General features: G+C 39.2%; 1 protein-coding gene across 5 annotated transcripts in view; it reads left to right on the top strand.

The window, feature by feature from the left end:
- The window catches only part of SPNS3 (sphingolipid transporter 3 (putative)), a 45,256-nt gene extending 30,822 nt beyond the window's left edge, over positions 1-14,434 (top strand). For 3 of the 5 annotated variants that reach the window (XM_040532295.1, XM_040532291.1, XM_040532296.1), the window contains 3 exons: positions 4,835-4,900; positions 10,961-11,059; positions 12,864-13,420. In XM_040532295.1, the coding sequence (XP_040388229.1) occupies positions 4,835-4,900; positions 10,961-11,059; positions 12,864-13,031 (333 nt within the window). In that variant the 3' untranslated portion in view covers positions 13,032-13,420. Of the gene's footprint in view, positions 1-4,834; positions 4,901-10,960; positions 11,060-12,863; positions 13,421-13,520 lie in introns of those variants that run through there. The other 2 variants (XM_040532292.1, XM_040532294.1) reach the window with 2 other exon arrangements.
- Positions 14,435-14,825: the final 391 nt, after the last annotated feature.

The raw sequence follows: 14,825 nt of genomic DNA, 5'->3' as shown, positions 1-14,825 counted from the left end.
TGAAGTATAAATAACATAAGGTCTCAGTAAAGGGAAAAACAGAAACTTACTTAGGAATGAAAAATAGTTCCAAAAACTCCCTGTGAGAGAGAACTGAATGTAAACCTTATTTTAACTATAATCTGGTAACAGCTAGGAAAAGACTCCAAGCTTTTTTTCTGTGAATCCATAGCCACCATTACCATGATTAACATAAATAAGAGGATCCAAGTAAAGTTAATTACAGTAATCAACAGTCCTCTGCAAAAAGGTATTTTTGCAGCTTTTTTTGCTTCTAAGAATAACACTTGTCCAAAGAGGTTTTCCTTTAGACATTCCTCAGGAATTCCTGTGGAAAAACACCTTTAAACCAAAGCTAAAAACAAATGGATTTGCATGTCTGTGTGTATGTACACAAAGCAAAATGTGAAATTAAAGATTATTTTTGGGTTCAAGAGCAGATATCTCAGTGCCAAAAGAATTAGCCATTTTCTTTTTCTGCATCTCAGGTTCCCACATAGTCCTGCTCTGAGTGTGTTCTTCAGTTCTGTTTTGTCATTAAAATTGTAGCACGCAACCACAACTGTGTTTGATTCGCCAGTCTATACTAGACAAATGAATTAATGTATCAGTTTTCAATTACCCTTTTCCAAAATATACCTTTTATTAGGACTGATAAAATTTGTTTTAAATATTTCTGTCCTTGCAAACAGCATTCTGTCTTCATGCCGTTATCTGGGAGGAAGTTCTGAACTGGGATGTGGATAACTGTATTCTTTAAGTTTCTTCCCATGGGCAGAGCAGTTGGTCTTATGAACAAAGACTTCACCACTTTATCTTCTGTTTGATGTGCTTGATTCAGGTGTTCCCACATGTAATGTCAGCAATGCGCAGTGGTAATAAATTCTACATAATCTAAGCACCTGTTTCTTCTAATATTTTTACCACCGTGACTGTTTAACTGTTGCCTTCTCCGGCAGCAGCCGTGCCTCTCCTTGCTTTCTAAACAAGATCTGACACTAGTCATACTGGTGTGAGAATTGGAGTGGTGTGCCAGCTGGTGCATCTAATTTGAAGGTCCCACTGAAACAAGTCTTCCATTTGTGTAGGACACTAGCAGGAAACTGGCTTTCCAGTCACTGTCTACTCAGGCACACTGATGTCAGCAGACCTGTCTCCATCACTTCACTTCAGTCTGGAAACTACTGAAGCAAAAAACATACATGCATTGGCTTCCAATCGTAGTAGGTTTTATATGGTACTTGCCACTGTCTTGAGTGGATAATGAAAAGGAATGAGTGGTTTCATCAGCTATGGACAAAGCTGGACGAAATGTTTCAAAGCACAAGAATTCTCAAGTTAACACGTAAACATGGCAGGATTTCCAGGGTCTCTGTTGGGATAGATAAACTGAAATGTCATGAGATTTCTCTGTTCTTTCTGGACACACAGTTCTTGATTTCAAAAGCAATCTTTGAAAAGACAGAAAAATGATCTGACTTTGTTATGTCAGAGGAGTCTCTGTCTAAATCTGTTCCTCTCTCCAAAAGAAAACAAAAGACATGCTCTCCGCATTGCAGCAGGTGCTTTGGAAAGTCATGACTGAACCCTGCAGCTGGGAAAGTTGGACTGTATTTAGTGTTGGGGGAACTTTGATTTAAATGGACTTACCTTTAATGGTAATGCTGTCTCAGGATGCAGTCTTGCCCTGCAAATTGCCTTTGAAGGACGCATTCTGCAGCTCTTGTCTCTGGTACACCTGCATGCTGTTTGTGTTTTTTTTTTCCGAAAAAAAAAAAAACAAAACAAAACAAAAACCACAAAAAAACAGAAATGGGTGATCACATATGGTCCAGCCATTTTGACTCCCTTCTTTTCTGTCTAGACGTGCAACTTTTTAAAAGCAAATTGTGTGTTTGACATTGATTACAATCTAATTCTCTTTTAGCTTTAGGTATGAATGTAAACAGTCATCTACAAAGCAAAATCTCCTTAAAATTTGGGACATTGTTCTGGTTGCATCCTTTGAAGACCAACTTCAAGTATTCAGTCTGCTAAAAAATTGGGGATCCTGGAGGAGGTGACAGCAATAAAATGTAGTGTATCTGGATACACTTAGCAGATTAGAAAGGGCATGTCACAAACACAATTGCACAAATTCAATGGAAACATTTTCCATATTAGTTTCAAATAAGAACTTGAGACAGTGGGAGGAATATTGAGACATGGTAGAAACTGAAGGATACACTTTAAATAAAGCATTACTATTGCTTTCCTGCCATCATCAGCCCTTCTCCCTTGCCAAGTACAGTACTTCCAGAATATCTTTACTTGTTTTAGAGAAAAGTACATATAGCTGTCTCATATTTACAGATTGCAGTTGTTCTGCAGTTGGATGGGTGAATACACCAGCTATTCAACCATCTTGAATTTATTCTGCATGAGAAAATACAAATTTGATATTGGTTTTAGAAAGAATACTTTAATATAGTTTGCAGAATGGTTTATTGTTTCCCAAAACTGTCTGGCTTAATTTTTTTCTGGTGCCCTACAACTGCAATCCACACAAGACATTAGGAAAGAAAAGAAAAACTGACAAAGCTGTGTCTCAAACATTAACAAAATTCTGTATAAAATTCCTCTCTGGAGTGTCACATTTTCTTATCATGGATAACTTTTCATTAATTCCCATTCCTTTGAACTCTGGGTTGAGAGCATAATTTGTTTCCTAAAGATGAATTTTACATTCTTTTCTCACATTAAGCATGTTTCTCATACCAGGCTCTTGTTCTTAAGCACCTGAAGAGATTAAATAACTTGAAAAATCTTGAAGAAAAAGAAAAACCTGAAACAACACTTTAAAAGCACTAAAAATGTGAGGGAGATAGATCAATCCCTCATCTGGTGTGTGAAAGCAGGTAGTCATATATTACATTGATGGTATCTAGGAACAGTTTGGGAGACTTCAGAACCTTCTGCTCTAACCATTGTATTTGCATCTAGTTATATCTAAAGTATCAGCCAGGATTTAAATAAATCTTTGTTCTTTGTTTCCTTCCTGTTTCACTTTAACCTGTCATATCTCTTGTTAGCTATGGCATGACCAACAGAATTTACTAAGTTCAAGCTGTTGTTGCTGTATAGCAGGGTACTTCTGCACTTCTGGATTTGCCTCTAATTTCCCTGAGTACTGCTTTGACCACTTCATAGGTTGTGATCCTAAGTTAGCGATGGCACATTTAAAGTTTATTTGTATAGAATCAGGGGAAAAAAGAAAGGAAGGTTCTTAATTAATATGGATCTTCCAAGAGAGATCAGAGAGTATTAGCATGAGATACGATGGTGAAGGGCTAATACTTTGTGGTGATTTGCAAGGTTTGCCATTGTTGGTCCTTATTGCCAGGCAGCTTGGCAATAAGCTGAACTATGTGATACTGCTAACCGTGTTACCAACACATTTCATTTTGTGTTTGTCCCAAAGTTCTCTAATAAAAGGCTGTGTCTCTTGCTCTCCAGCCAAGACTGGCATGTAGAATCATTTCTGTAGTCAATAGGCTGTTATTGCTACAGTCATGGAATTGGAGACTGACTGCATTCTGCCTCTTGCAAGGGCAAGGTCCACCAAAGTTAAATCAGTAGAAAGACTTTGATAGTGGGATGCACAAATCCAAGAACTAAGACATAGTCAAAGAGTATGTGAAACTGGTGATACCTGTTAAAAAACTTAATGAAAAGTAATTATATATGGAGGCATAGATTCAGCTGCAAATTAGAAAAACTGTATAAAGCATTTGGAAGGAAAAGATGTCTGGATAAAGGTCTGTGCTCTGTACCTCCGGTCTTCAAAGCACTTTTTCCCCAGACTGGTTTGGAGGAGAAAACATGAATAGCACAGGCAAGAAATGCAGAGGAAGTAGGTGTATAACAGGAAGATGCAGTGATTCAGATGTATGTCTGATTCCTCTTGGGAGCATGAAAGCTACCCCTCTGAAAACATCTGATAGTTTGCACTGTGCCTTTCTTTCATCAACCAGGGAGAATATCTTGATCAAAGCCCACCCAGTCAAGATGCTAGCACTTGTTATTATAATGGAGTTTATTTTGTAGGTGCCATCTGACTTGGTGGCCTGTGTCACTAAGCAGATTCTGACTTCTAGAACTACTCCAGCTTTACAGTGTAGCTTTAATGTTTTCTTCAAGTATTGATTAGTCTGTACAGCCTGCTGAAATCCATGTCCAGGGCTGGCTGAAAGGGTTAATGTTCTATATGACCACAGGTGTAAGAACTGTTGCGAGCCCTACCCCTTTTTCCTGATGGCTGCATCTCCATCTGTGGTGAATTATGGAATTCCCACAGGACACCAAGACCTTGAGGCTGTCTGACTCTAGGAGTCCATTTCATTTTGGAACTGACCTCTCTGAAGGAGCCTTTAACAGAACTTGTCCTGGCACAGGGATGTTCTGTTGGTTTCATTTGGAAACCTATGGTAAGGGAGATCTTTGAGAAAATTTTAAACCTGTGCTGGAGGTTTCCCTTCACAGGCTTTTGTCTCCCTCTTCTTGGGTTCAGCAGTTCATTCCAATTTATTTGTGAGGGTGATATGTTTCCTCTTTTGGCTCTTCTGCTGAGGGTATGTGAACCAAAGCAAATCACATACCTTCCCTAGTTCCTTTCCTCTTATTTAAGAGGAAGATGGTGTTTGTAAGTATAGGCAGAGCAGATGTTTAATTTATAAAGAGATGGGTATGTACAGCAACTCATAGAGATGAGCATAGTTGATAAGCCTGCCTTCATCTTCACACTAAAAAATAGCAGTGTAGTGTGCATAGTTACTGCTTTCTTCTTTTTTTGCAGATTTTTATTGCATTTGGAGAACTATTTTTATCTGCAAACTGGGCTGTTGTGACAGACATACTGCTGGTAAGTGCTTGTGAAACTATTTGCTTATTTCTGGCTTTTCAGCTTTTCACAACAATATTGTTCATAAGTGTGCAACTTGGTAGCCAGGAGGACCAAATTTCTCCTTCCAGGAAGAGATGAGTGAAACCTAACTAAGAATACCCTTATTGGTACTCTGCTAATATTAGGGTTGTAACGTAGTGCTGTAGTGTAGTGCTATGCAGAGATACCACTAACAATATGGGTGTAGTAGTGCAGTAGTCCAAGCTCACCGTAAGCCCAGAAAGGAGATGTACTGGATGGAATTCACGCACGTGTAACTATCTAGTGTTTCTGGTACCCACACTAGTCTGAATTTTGTGTACAGCCCTGTGTTGTTGGATGTCTTCCAGAAAATGGTCTACACCAAAAAAAGAATCACTTTCTGTCTGTATTCAGGGATTTTGTATTTGTGCTCCAAAGCTCTGTAAAGATGAGCCAAATGAGGGAAAGCCAATATTCTACAAACTAAAGGTAGTGTATCTGTTAGAATTCTTCATTCTGTGAACTGTTCGCAACTTCCCTCACTCAAGAATACAGTTCAGATAAATTCCAGTACTTACAAGTTAAATTAATAAATGATGCTACACTGCCAAAGCATTGGCAAAGCAGTAATGCTTACGATACTCTTGGGGGTTCCAGGAGTGCCACCACAAGCCCAAAGAATAGCAGTGCCTATTTCATTTCAATTATGTCATCAGCAACTTTCTTTAGAAAGGAGTGGTGTGAAAAGCACAGATCTTGTGGCACAATTAGTCTTGGTTTCAACAAGCAGCTAGCTTTTTCTATTAATTATTGCAAAGGCTTTAAGGATTAACACTTTTTTAATATCCTTGAGGTTTCACTCAAAGGGAGAATTTGGCAACCCTTGTATTATACTGTAGCTCCACAGTCACTAATCGATGTCTGTATAAAATATGGGACAGGTATTGTTATGCTAGAGAGATTTTCTACCATCACTGAACTACGCAGATTATCACAGTCTTATGAAGTAGCTTATGTGACTTTTTTTGGAAAGTCATAGTACAAACAAGCTCAATACAGTTTACCAGTCAAACAAGCAAGGAAATAGTCTACCTTGTTCGTATCTAGTAATCTGACTGCAGAAAGCTGATTTAAATACCACAGCCAGAGCTATTAGAATGACTGAAAATCCTTTCATTGCTCCCCATGGGCATAAGATAGGATATTTAAATTGGCTCTATCCTTTTCTACAAAGAATGAAGCACTGTATTGCAATGAAACACAGATTTTGTACTTTTTAGAATCTTCTTCTGTGGGGTGATTGTGTTGCAGAACAGTGAGCATGACCAGAACCCAAACATTGAAAGCAGGATGTTACCTGAAAGAGAGAGAGCTGAGAGAGGTGTGGTACTGGTAAAATTCTGATGCAGCTGGTGCTAATAGAAGACAAAGTAGAGCAGTTGTTTAAAGCCCTCGGGACAGGTGAGAGAAGGGTCAAATGTAAAGGCAAAGCAGAAAATAACTCTGTAGTTTCCCACCTTCAGGCTAATCATGGAAAACTGGTAGCTGAAGAGATCCTAAGCAAGATTCACATGAACATCTCTTTTATTTAATAGTTTCTCATTTCGAGGGAGTTCAAATCTATTTGCAGATTGCTAAAGCAAACTCCACTGTCATAAGAAATCTTTCATATAAGAACCACAGTGAATGCATTAATGTGTAGCACAACGCATAGTGATGCCCAATAACATGTCACAAGAATTTAGGACAGTAAAGAAAACTTGCAGCCCATGGCTCATGATGAAAATAGTTGTCTACAAGGCTGCCATTGTTTCTTGCTGCCACAGAAATTGAAAATGTACTACCAAGGTTACTGTCACTATAGTCTTAGTTACTCAGTGTATACAACTTGCTTGATATTCCTAACAGCTACCTAAAAATGAGTGGTAAAAAACTGTGCAGAGATAAAAGTATCTCTATTACAGTCTTTGGTGTAAAAGAAGGATGTGAAAGTATATAGCCAAACACTGAGCACCTGCTAATGGCAAAAGGGACTAGCTGTGAAGCACTATAGAACTCTGCTTCAGCTGACTTGACCTTGCCTTGAGCCTGTTTATCTTCAAACTTCATAGCTTGAAGAGTCTTTCTTTACATTCTGATTGAGATAAAGGAATAAAACAACTCATATTTTATGGTTCTTCAACAAAGCACTGGTGTTGACTGTTGTGTTATGGTCTCAAGTTACTCTTTCACGGTACTGCTCTCTACATGTCAGTTTTCTGCAGTCTGGAATTTTAAGAAAAAATAAAAATTGCAGTCAGCATTAGTGAATTGGTTGCCCGCTGAAAAGCTCAGCCTGCTGCAAGAGAGTTTTGTTTCTTCTTTGACTCCCAAAGAATGGTCAGAAACAATTATCCTTTGAGACAAGAGGTATAGCCTTGAAGCAGTGAACAGGTACAGCAAAACTATAACTGCTTCAAAATAATTTTTTATTAGTTTCTATTTCAGATTATTTTTAAATCACTGTTTTTTTTTTTTCCAAGAGAACAAAGCACTATTACAGTTAGTATTCTTCTTACATCACTTGAGCCTCCACTGAAAGATTTTCTTAAAGTCTCTCAATTTACTTTTGTTTGAACTCCTACATTTGTGTTTTAATTATTTCCTCTGTCATTGTTAAAGAGGAAGATGACATTGCTCAGTTAGATACAGTTGATACAGGATAGGAAGTAAGGCACAAGTCAGTACTGTCAGCTCCTTCTTTAGATTCCTTTCTGAACCCAACCTGCAAAATCTGCAAGGAGCTGTGTTTGCATTCAGTTCAGTCACTTAGGTCTCAGCTTGCTTAGGGAATGCTGCATCATATTCCAGCCCACACAAAATCTATTTGGAGTGTCATTGCCATATCCTTGATCCATGTGAACTGAGAAGAGGAGGAAGTTCTTGTCTCCCATGTCACTGGCAAACTTCTTTTGTATTTATTTTAGAAAGCTTTGGTTTTAGGTGCAAGCAATACTGCATCAAGCAGGAAGGTGAAAAGTTTGGCAGAGCAGAGCCCTGTAGTGGTGTGCTCCCCCTGAGAGCAGACATACAGTGTACTACCATGAATGTGCTTTTGGTTGAATCTGTTGAATTCTAAATGTTACTAATTGTTTTGTTAGAAAAATGATGGAATTTAGATGAATTTGTGGATGTCTGCTCATTCAGCGGCAATCTTATCTGAGAGTTTTGTTTCATCCTGCTGAAAATCCATGGGCTCAGTGTATCACTGCTACTACGTTGACTTAAGGATGCCGTAGATAACAACAGAAATTTCTCTTTTTGCATTGTTTCCTGTGTGAGCTGGTAGACTTTCTGATATTGTGGCTGGATTTGCTAATGCATGTTCTTATTCTGCCATGAAAATGACTTTTCGTTCTCCCTATATGGCACTGCTAGGCAGAACAGAGTTAGGAATTTATTTATCCTGCAGCCTGTGGAGACAAAGACAAAGGAAGACGCTGACTGAATGATAAGGACTTTCTTCCTTTGTGGATCCTACATCAAGATGCAGTGCATGTAGCAAGCTTTGTGCCCCTTATTCAGCTGTAAACATAAGGTATCTACTGGCTGACTGCAATCAGAACGTGCACGTAGGGAAGTGCTGTAGCCGCCTTGCTTACAGTTCTCCGGCTAAGTAGGAGGCTGTAATGGAGTGTCCCTAATGAAATAGCTGTTTACCATCTGTGAGGTACCGGTACTCTATATTTTAGGCTTTTGGCAGCTAAAAGCATAAAAGCTGCTGGAACTGGAAGCTAATATTGGGCTTGGGAAGGCTACCAACATGTCCCTGTCTTTCTTTGGAAGTGCCCTGGGAGGTATAGAAGCATTTACCAGCCTGTCTCTTCCATCTGCTTTTTTAGCTGACAGCTCTGTCACATAGTCTGCAGGAGGATCTCTAAAACCTCCAGAGACAGCATGACAGGGCTTGCAAATCAAATTTGTGGGGGCACCCTGCTTATCTGTCAAGGCATCTGGACTGTCATCTCCTAGGAGATGACAGTGCATAGGATGTCATCTGCGTTGTTGATGTGGTGTGAGTAGCTGGGCAGTTACTGTGGACAGGCTGCTTCAAAGCCCAGGTTTGTGGGAGTGTTCAGTTTATTTTCCTAGAGAAGCCTACAGTGTGTTGCGCTTTTGCATACTGTTTCCATTGTGCAGAAGAACCTCAGTAATAGCACAGTCAGAGTATGTGGAAGCCTGTTAACTATAGGAAGCTTCTGTCCTTCTTGTCCATTTTTCTTGTTACAGCTTTGTTCCGTAGGTACAGGTATGAGAGATTAAATGCATGCTGCAAGAAAGCAGTGCAGGACACTGAGAGTGTGAAAGTGCATTTATATTCTCTGGTGCCTGCAATGCCCACAATATGTTAAGTACATAACAATGTTTGATTTGTATTGCTCAAAAACAACCTATCATTATCAATAAAAGAAAAGAAAACTGAGTCTAGGGCAGTTGGCAGGATAACCTTAGAGAGCCAAGAACAGTCAAACTCCTGTCTAGCTCTGTCATAGCAAGGTCTATTTCCCAACCTAGAGTTTTCTACTGTAATTTGTTTCTCTCTCTCACTTGGAAAGTGAGACTGATATATTTGATACTCTTGTTCTCACAAGAGTAATTAACCTTGGTGTCTTGGGCAATGCTGCTTCCTTACCTTCCAGTTTTAATTTCCATTAATGCAGCTCCTTATACCCACCCTAAAGATGTGGCACTGATATTGCTATTGGGATATAGCTATGTCTTAGTGATAGGTGAGTATTTCCTTACCTAATATTGTGAGACCTCCTTATACACGCAGAGTGATGATAAAACTTCAAGTTAAATGTGGGAGCAAGATCTTTTTCTTCTTCTATGCCCAACTTGTTGTCATGCATGTTAGTGTTTCTTTGAAGGCAGAAATAAAGCCACAATAACTTATATACCTTGTGTTTGCCTCTTGGCAAAACACATCACCCTATTAATTAACGTTTGAGACGTCTAAGTGATGCTCCAATCAATTTCCCACAAACAAACAAACAAAACAAAAAACAAAACGGGAGTAGAGGAGTGGGGGAATATTAAGTGTTTTGTCTCTGATATGAGCAATTGGTTGGAAAACAAATGTATGAAGGTTTAAAATTGCCTCTGCCTCATTCTGACTGTGAATGCTTCTCCTTTAAGTGTGTAATAATGTAAATGCATTACCGAGAGAGACACAAACAAATTATATAGAATCATGCTGTACTTCAGGCATTGTTGATCTTCTTTAGTAGCGCAGACATAAAAGCTCCTATCACCCCAAAATGACTATATTTAATCTTAAAATTGGTTATAATCTATGTGATGCTTTGCCGTGTTCTGTACCTGTACCATCTTCTTCAACTTGTTATTTAAACTGCGCGCACTCGAAAGCACAATCATTCTGAGGTATGGTTATTAGAGTAGCTATATCTCAGGTGCTCTCCGGTTACAAGCAGCAAACTTCTGCCATCAAATCTGTCATCAAACCACCATCAGCCACCTTCTGGTCCATCCCTGAGTCTCCACACAGTTTGCAAGGTCTCAGCTGACATCCCCTATAGCTGTGGCAGCTCGTTCTGGTACCCCAGTTTCTCAGCAGGCTAGACCAGGCCTGCTGACACAGTGTTACGAGAGATTTTTCTCAGAGGCTGTCACTGCTGAACCTCCTTACAAGTAAATCGGTACTAGTAAATTGGTACAACTGCAGGGGTTACTGGCTGGAGTTTTCCATTAGTGGCATGGCCAAGTGAATGTGTACAAGTTGCTGTGAGTCTGTGAATGGAGGCAGGGGAGTAACGTTTTTCATGCTTTTTTGTCATTCCCTCTTTTGTGTTGCTTTCTTGATCATTTTCTTCCTAAATAAAACATCCAGTGTACTGTATTGCTCAGAATAACCTCTCTGTCTCCAAACAGTGTTTGAATATGAAATATAAAAAAAATGAATATATCCATCCCACTAGGTTTTCATATAAGTAGGTGGCCATTTTTGAGATTCATTCTGTTAATACTCATTCTCCTGTGGGTTGTGTTTTGTTTCAGTATGTCGTGACACCGAGGCGGCAGTCTACAGCTATTGCCCTGCAGATTTTGGTGAGCCATTTGCTGGGAGATGCAGGCAGCCCATATCTTGTTGGGACTGTAAGTGAATTCTCTGCTTATCTGAGTTTTCTTTAGGGTAAAACTTTTAGAAACTGAAAGACAGACACTCACAGAAATCTAGGCAATTCCTGGTCCAAAGCTTAGAAATTAGTCAAGTTGGTAGCCTTGAATAACCTTGATTCTGGAATCCAAGGGGACGTTTTTGTAAATGATTTTACTTGCATGCAACTTCTGGTCCTGTGACGCTGCAGGTACGTAGAATATAATCCTATATCTGTATAGACGTGAGTAGTTTCCTGCAGTGTGTAGAAATTAATTTTGATTTAAAATTTGAAAATTCTTAAATTTTGAAGGCATACATTTTTGCAAAGACAGTATCATTTCTTACCCACTGTTCTTTGCCATCTTTGAGGCACAGGCAGAACTGAGGCTTCCTGCTGAATGTGCTGCTGCATCCTGCTAGTAACTATGGACAGAATACTTCTTTTGCAATACTTTGCATGCAGTTGACTAAAATAGCAGCTAATTGAAAGGTATAAGACAAAAAAAGTTTGTCATGGTATATCCAGATGAGATTATCCTCATGTAACCTTGCTCCTTTACAAAGAACAGAGATGATGAATCCAGGAATAGAACTGTTGTATATCCATGTGTGGTGCAATGAGCACTACATTGTGTTCTGGAAGGCTTCTGTGAACCAGTATACCAACGCTGCCCATGTCTGCTGTTGATTAAACACCGTATCTTCTGTATTCAGGTCTTGCTATTGTTTGCTGACCTACTTCAACTAACCCTTTAGCTTATAAATTGTCTGGAGAATCAGTGAATAGTCTTTTTCAGAGTCTGTGTTTCTTCCCTTTGCACTCTAGAGATTTTTTTTTTACTGAACATTTTAAAATTAAATGCATTAGGTATGTATTTTGGCTGTTATGTTTGCTGTAGTCCCTAGGTGCCCATTTAGAGTTGATCTCACTCTTATCTCCTTAAACTGTCATAAATAATCATATTCAACCCAGAAAAGGTTGAAGAGTCTCATATTTGTGTATTTCAAAACACGAAGCATATTGTAATCAAGGACATATGTGGGAATAGCAATGACTGCATTCAGCATCCATCTTTTTGTTTGTACTAAGAAGAGTTTTTAAGTTCCTAGGTTAAGTATTGAACCTTATGGGTTTCTTGAAATCAGCTTTTCTTTCTGTCTGCAAAAATAAAATTCCTGTGTGTCACATATAGCTTTTACAACCTCATCGTCTAGCCAGTGCAAAAAGCAGCTGTCTGGTATCTTCTTCCCAGTTCCTCATAATGTCATTCCATGACTCCTGAAATGCCTTTTGGCTCAAAACCAGACTCCACTCTTGTCTCTGAAATCAGTTTCCAGCTCTTCCCTTTTTAATGTGTGTTGCTGCTCATGGCTGCATTTTTGCCAAACCAGTTTCTATTCATTTGATTCTGATTAAGGATGGATAAAGTTATCAAATAGCACCAAGAAATGATAAAGGTCATTGCCAAATGTTTGTCCTGTGCTGGCTCTCTGGAGATGGGCTAGAAAATGGTAAAATGAGTTAATGTTTACCAGTCGTGATAAACACTGGTTGCAGTATATCGTGTTCCTGTGACTGGAGGCACTAATGATATAAAAGAACAAGATTCCCCAACCAAATGGAAATTGAACTGCAGTGCAGTATAGGTGTATTGGGGTTGACAAACCAAGGTAGCAAGCTTTTTGTCCCTACCTGCTCAGTTTTATTCTATTCAAGGGCCACAGTGGAAAGAGCTTGCTTAAATCGAGAGAGAAGTATGGTGTTACACCACATTAATGACAGCAATTTTCATTCCCTAGATCTCCAATGTTATTCAGGCCAAGAACAATCACTCAGTCCAGTGGAGTTTCAGGAGCCTGCAGTACAGCTTCATCATCTGTGTTTTTGTTGGTGTCATTGGAGGAGGTTTTTTCCTCCTAACATCTTTCTACGTTGAAGACGATCGTAAGGAAGCAGAGAAGCTCTAAGGTTTCTATGTATCTTTTAAACCTTTATCTGATAACTTTCCTGTTTGTATACCAGCCATGATATTGACTCTGTAAAGTTAAAACACAAATGTATGTGTTGTGGTAATAGTACAATAGTTTCTATAAATAAAAGAAATGCAAAATCCCAGCAAGGCCTCAGATTAAACAAATCTCTCATATTGAGAAAAACAGACTTTACGGAACACACAAAGATCACAGAAGTGCTATTACTGACCCCTTCAAAATATGAAGGTAATAAAATAGCTTTACTGCAGGTAATGTATCTTCATGGAAGGTGTTTCTTTCTCTCCTCTGGTCTTTGGAGCCCACTAGAACCATTCCTAGCTCTCTGTAATATTTCTCTCTCTCCCCTGAAAGAAGTCATATACAAAGTGTATGACTTAAAGAAAATCTGTTGAATTGGATGGAACACTGTCCTCAATCACCTAGATTCTTACAGCTTCCTTCTGCTCTGACTTGGTTTCCTAGGTACCAGAAATGAATGCTGTCTTTGAAGTGAAGATGAACTCCAGGGCAAGATTTGGAAAAAAAAAAGAATAAAATAATGTCCTCCTCTTTTTCTTTCCTTTCCTTTTTGCTTAATGAGATACAGCTAGAGAAAAGGCCAAATAACAATTCATCCATATGGCAGAAAATCCTGTGTACTGACTTTTTTGGATGCTTTTGACTGTGAGTCAAAAATTGCTGCTGAATTGGCATATGGCAGCCCTCTCTCAATCTGCAAAACGGGCATGAGTATTCTGCGGAGCTGGGGAGCTCCAGAAGGTAGAGTATAGAGCTGTCACAAGCATGACTGTCAACCTAAACAAGACTAGCATTTAAGGCAGAATGTCTTGTGGAGATTAGGAGGGGAGGCCTATGAATTCTCAAGAGGATAAGATTTGTCTATAGAATTTGGAAAATCTAGATATTTCAAACAGTGTTTTCATTTGTCTGAAATGACCAAGGGAAGCAGACTACCAAAGTCAATGCCAGGTTCAAGAGTGGAGGGTTGTGGTCAGTCTGTATGTCTATATGCATGTCCTGGTTTTGTCAGGGATAGAGTTAATTTTCTTCACAGTAGCTGATGTGGTGCTGTGTTTTGGATTTACGATGATGAAAATGGTGTCAATAACACCGATGTTTTAGTTGTTACTGAGCACTGCAGAGTAACTGCTCAAGAACTTTTCAGCTTCTCATGCTGCCCTGCCAGCAAGGAGTCTGGGGTTGCACAAGAAGCTGGGAGGGGACAGAGCCAGGACAGCTGGCCTCAACTGACCAGAGAAATATTCCATACCAGATGGCGTCATGCTGAACAATAAAACTGGGGGGAGGTAGTCAAGGGCGCTGCTGGTGCTTGGGGGACTGGCTGGGCATCAGTCAGCTGGTCGTGAGTATTGTGTTGTGCATCACTTGTTTTTGCTTTTATTCTTTTCTAGTTTTTATTTATTTTATTTTATTTTATTTTATTTTATATTTTATTTTTCTCCTCTTTCTTATTAACTGTTCTTATCTCAGCCCATGAGTTCTCACACTTTTACCTTTTTCAATTATCTCCCTGATCCCACTGTGAGGGCCTGAGCGAACAGCTGTGTGGTGCTTAGCTGCCTGCCAGGTTAAACCACAATATAATATGTTAATGGTCTCTTTATAATCCTTTGAGGCTCTTCAGTGCATCCTCAAGCTATGGGTAAGTATTTCCTCTCACAAGTGAACAGTGGCAGTTATAAAAACACTTAAATATAATTACCCATTTGAGGTCTTAAAGTGCATAGGACATTGGATGTGGTAACT

The sequence above is a fragment of the Cygnus olor genome, chromosome 20, assembly GCF_009769625.2.
Source record: "Cygnus olor isolate bCygOlo1 chromosome 20, bCygOlo1.pri.v2, whole genome shotgun sequence".
In the NCBI taxonomy this organism is placed as follows: domain Eukaryota; kingdom Metazoa; phylum Chordata; class Aves; order Anseriformes; family Anatidae; genus Cygnus; species Cygnus olor.
The sequence above is the reverse complement of the archived record's forward strand: the minus strand, read 5'-3'. Positions and strand labels throughout refer to the sequence as shown.